This window comes from Polyodon spathula, chromosome 17 (assembly GCF_017654505.1).
Source record: "Polyodon spathula isolate WHYD16114869_AA chromosome 17, ASM1765450v1, whole genome shotgun sequence".
Classification (NCBI taxonomy): domain Eukaryota; kingdom Metazoa; phylum Chordata; class Actinopteri; order Acipenseriformes; family Polyodontidae; genus Polyodon; species Polyodon spathula.
This window is the reverse complement of record NC_054550.1, coordinates 4,279,542-4,283,942: the sequence shown is the minus strand read 5'-3', so window position 1 is coordinate 4,283,942 and position 4,401 is coordinate 4,279,542. Positions and strand designations below refer to the sequence as shown.

Sequence of the window (4,401 nt, the reverse complement as noted above, 5' to 3'; positions counted from 1 at the left end):
GGATTTTACAGGTGAAAGCACCTGAGTACACACTAAAAAACTCAACAAAATGAAGAACATGTCATTTAAATCTACTTGCAATAGACATTGTTGCTTTGGAAATATCACAAGCAACTGAACAGAAAATAGTTTTCATGACGTTTTCTCACGGATACCTTAGTGTTACTGATAGGGTTTTTGTAATTCGCTAAGCATATCCACTGTGTTAACCTTTTAAATGCCTTTAAATATGTCTGGTTTGTTTAAATTTACAATGTGGGTGGGTGAATGAAACCTTTTTTTATTCCTTTTATTTCTGTAATATTTCAATGGCTGGTAGTTTTATACATTTTTGTATGAAAAAATTATTTTAGTTTTTTTTAAATGATTTATACTATAGATGTTGTCTTCGCAGACAGCCAAATGTTTTTGTTTTGAGAAAAACTGAAGTTAACATGGATTCACAATTCTTTATTGTTTACTTGAATGCACCAGAATACTTTCTACCTGATTATTATAAAAAATATAATTCAAAAACATGTTACAGTATGTTTTTCATTTGAACTGGAGTTACTAATGCGATTGTATTAAAGAGCTGCATGACATAAATGCTACATTTTGTTGTAACTTCTAGTCCAGGGTTGTCAAATAACGGTCCTGTAGAGCAATTCCACTCCAGGTTTAATTGGTAGAATTAGATAATTAACTATTTCAGGGTCTGGGTGGAGATTTAATTGGTTCAATTAAACAAGCAAGGTTTGAACAAAGACCAGGACTGGAAAAAACCAGGACTGGAAGAGCCACCCCTGGTATAATCAAATAAGGTTGCATTTTTTTTTTATAAGCCAATGCTGATAATATTGAACCACTCGTTAGACACCCAAATACATCTCTTTTGATTTACAGGTTAAGTTAAATTATAATAGTTGTCTTTTTATGGAAGACAATTTCAATCTGGTAAAACCACTGTATAAGCAGCTTGATCTGTTTAATCTAAAACCAAAGCTATGTAGGGTTACTCCGACATATTTAATCAATTTGGGTTTGATTTTTTTAAGAAGAGCCCCCTGGACATCAGCAGTCTCTTTCAGCCAGAGAGGTAGAAGCTTATTTAGCCTTTTTCACTCTGTATTCCCCTCTATGCTCCCCACAGCTTTGCTAATTAATGATTCCTACTCTCTTTCCCTTCTGAATCTTGCACATACCATATCAGATGAGGCTCTCTATCAGGGATTGGCACAGTTCATTTCTGTTGTTCTCTCAAAGCGTCTTTGCAAATCTTCTGGATGGTTTTTCCAGGGGTTCAGACAGAAGCCACGTGAAACACATGCCTGGCAACAGAGACCTGGAGCGGGAATGAGGAGCTGCAATGCATTTCCATTAGCTCCACTGCTTCACCTCTCACAGCTGATAATACGCTGAGAAAAACAAACACTGAATGATGCTGCAGGAAATTACATTTCTGTAAGGTTTGCGCCCGTTTTCAGCGGTTCAGGGATGGTAATAAGACTCCTATTGCATAGCAGTTCCACCCAGTCCAGGTTTTAATACAAGCTTGGTGAGCCACAGTGTGTAGGTAACAAGCTCAGGTGTGTCCTGAATAAACCTATTCCCTTCGGTCATGGATTTTCTTCACTTGTTAAAGTACCACACCTTTTATAATAAGAAGCTGCAGCAAAAGCTAGACTGCTGCTGATGATCACTTCTGCAGCCTGTTTTAATTAAACAGCATCAGCCATCGTGGATACAAACACCTTTGCATGTTTGACAGTGTATTTTTAGAAATAAACCTGATTATAGAATAATACGCTAATCACAAATATGCATAACCACAATGTGTTATGTATACTGTTATTGCTTGATGGTCATCTCTCTCTCTCTCTCTGAAAGTGCAGACAATGGATAACAGTAACTGAGGAAATGAGGAGAGTGCTTTGCCATGTATTTACACAGGCTTGTATTTGTGTACTGTGAAGCTGGCTGGTTGCTTTGGGAAGCAAGTACTTGAAGGGAGAGACACCCTCCCAAACGCAATCACACACAGGTGGGATCGACCGCTGAGATGAGGAAGGTACAGGGGCAACAGGTAAGGTGTGTTTAAGATAATTTCCCTACTGTATACCAAGGACTCAACATTGGAGATGTCATGTTGACTATAGCTAGAAAATAAAGTCTGGAGATAAAACAGTTAAAACATTAACATGTACAGCTGACCCGGGCTCTAATGGTGCAAAAGTGTCATTTGTTTTTCATCAGGGAAGTGTAGTTGGTATATTTCCTGACTCCCCTCACGAGTCGTCGAAATCAAATGACCCTCCTTCTTGACCTTTTCAAGATCCTTCTCTTCATGATGTCAAATCAACATGTTTACTAACCCGCTGAATTTCACTGCAGCCCAAAACACCTCTACAATATTTCCATTACAAGCATTCATTATATGTACCATAAAGACAAAGACAGTATCAGGTGTAAGGATTATTGTAATTGTTCAAGAGTATAGTGCTACTATTGATGCATGGAACGCGTAACAAAAAAGGAACAATATAAAGAATATTAAAATGTTGGCACAATTACAGTTACCTATGATAAAAAACAAACAAACAAAGAAACTCGTGTGGACTCCACTTGAAGAATTGCTGGGAACGACGCGAAAATGTGTGTTTGCAAGAAATTGGCTTAGGGAGTCTCCTCATCGGAATAAAAACAGAATGCCATGAATAGATACAAGTAATTACCACTATTTAAAATGAAAAATAAATACAAAAATAGTTATATTTTCGGCAGATCTTGACTTTAGTTTTTTTTTTTTGGTTTTCCCTGGATGTGACTTTTGTTTAGACAACGTTTGCTTCAATACATTGTAAAATGCTGTTATTTTTCAGTATAATAAGTTGTTCATACACCCAAGACATGCAGGGGCAAAGAACAGTCAAGAAAAATGACATGGAAAGCATTTATTGACTAACACAGGGCTGTAGATCTGCAAAAACTAACAAGGTGGGAAGGACTATAAGGAGATTACCGTACCAAGAAATCATATACATTTGTGTAAAATATGGCAGAATGCCAGGCACATATTACATTAAAACCCAGCTTCAAACTGCATTAAAACCAAATATTCAATTTCCAGAGCTGTCAAACCTTTCTGAATTAATGGCAACAGAATTATTTTAACTGTACTGCACACTAGCTTCAGTTACTCTGTGTAAACATTATTTGTTTTTGCACTTTTTACTTGCTGCTACCAAAACCTACAGAAAGTCCAGTCTCTAAATCAACAGAGCCATATTGTGGAGCTCAAAGAGTTGTGTTGTACAGCTTAAGCCCTTCCATATAGCGAGTTGTTTACTTTGATCAATTAAAACAGAGCAACTCAGAGAATGTGCGCCACAATTTTGTTTCTCTTAGCAGCCAACGGAGATGATGTACTGTGACATGGCCCAGGAGTGGCTGCTCCTGGTGCAGACGGTCTTTATCCCGACTGTGTTCCTGGGTGTGCTGGTGGTGGGGCTCATCCTGAACCTGTTGTCCCTCTGGATCTTCTTCACTCGGGTCAAGCCATGGAACCGGAGCACCCTCTTCCTCTGCAACCTGGCACTGGCCGACGTCACCTGGCTCCTCATGTTGCCCTTCCTCATCCAGTACCATCTGGGGCAGCTCGACTGGATCTTTGGAGAGGCCGTGTGCAAGCTGAATCGGACTGTGTACCACTCCTGCTTCTACTGCAGCATCTACTTCATCACCTGCGTCAGCGTGGACCGCTACCTGGCCATCGTGCACCCACTTAAGTCCATCTCCCTGCTCACCAGGCGTCAGTCCCTGCTGGTCTGCCTGGCTGTGTGGGTGATCACCTCTGTGGTCAGCTACCCTGTCGCCCAGATGGCCACTACCCAGACCTGCCCCAACAACAGAACCATCTGCTCTCTTTATGTCTTCCTCAACAACACCCACGAAAGCCTGCCCTTCTCCTTGACCTGCACTGTCACCGGCTGCCTGGGGCCCTTCTGTGCCATCTGCTACTGCTACTGCAGCAGCGTGCGTCAGCTCCGGAGGCAGCCTCACCTAAGCCGATGGTCCCAGAAGAGGCGCAAGCTGGCCAATGTCATGTACTCGACCCTGCTCATCTTTGGCGTGCTCTACCTGCCTTACCACCTGATCAGGAACACGGCCATCGCACTGCAGGCCGCCTACCCAGGCGTTCTCTCTCCCCCTATTCTCAGTGCGGAGACGGCGTTCGCCTTTGAGATGGCCTTCTGCAGCCTCAACACTTGCATCAACCCGCTCTTCTACTTCCTGACCGGGGGAGACTTTCGCCACCACTTCTTTGAGATGTTCCCTTGCTTGAGCGGCCGGCTGATGCTGAGACAGCGACCACCGGGGCAGAATGTTCAGCTGCACGTAGGGATCATTGGTCCTGTGTGA

The 4,401-nt window shown here is 41.9% G+C and overlaps 1 protein-coding gene across 1 annotated transcript; it reads left to right on the top strand.

Moving 5' to 3' along the window:
• Positions 1-3,399: 3,399 nt before the first annotated feature.
• Positions 3,400-4,401, top strand: LOC121330083 (P2Y purinoceptor 1-like). Its single transcript, XM_041276350.1, has one exon. The coding sequence runs from the start codon at positions 3,400-3,402 to the stop codon at positions 4,399-4,401; it is 1,002 nt and encodes a 333-aa protein (XP_041132284.1).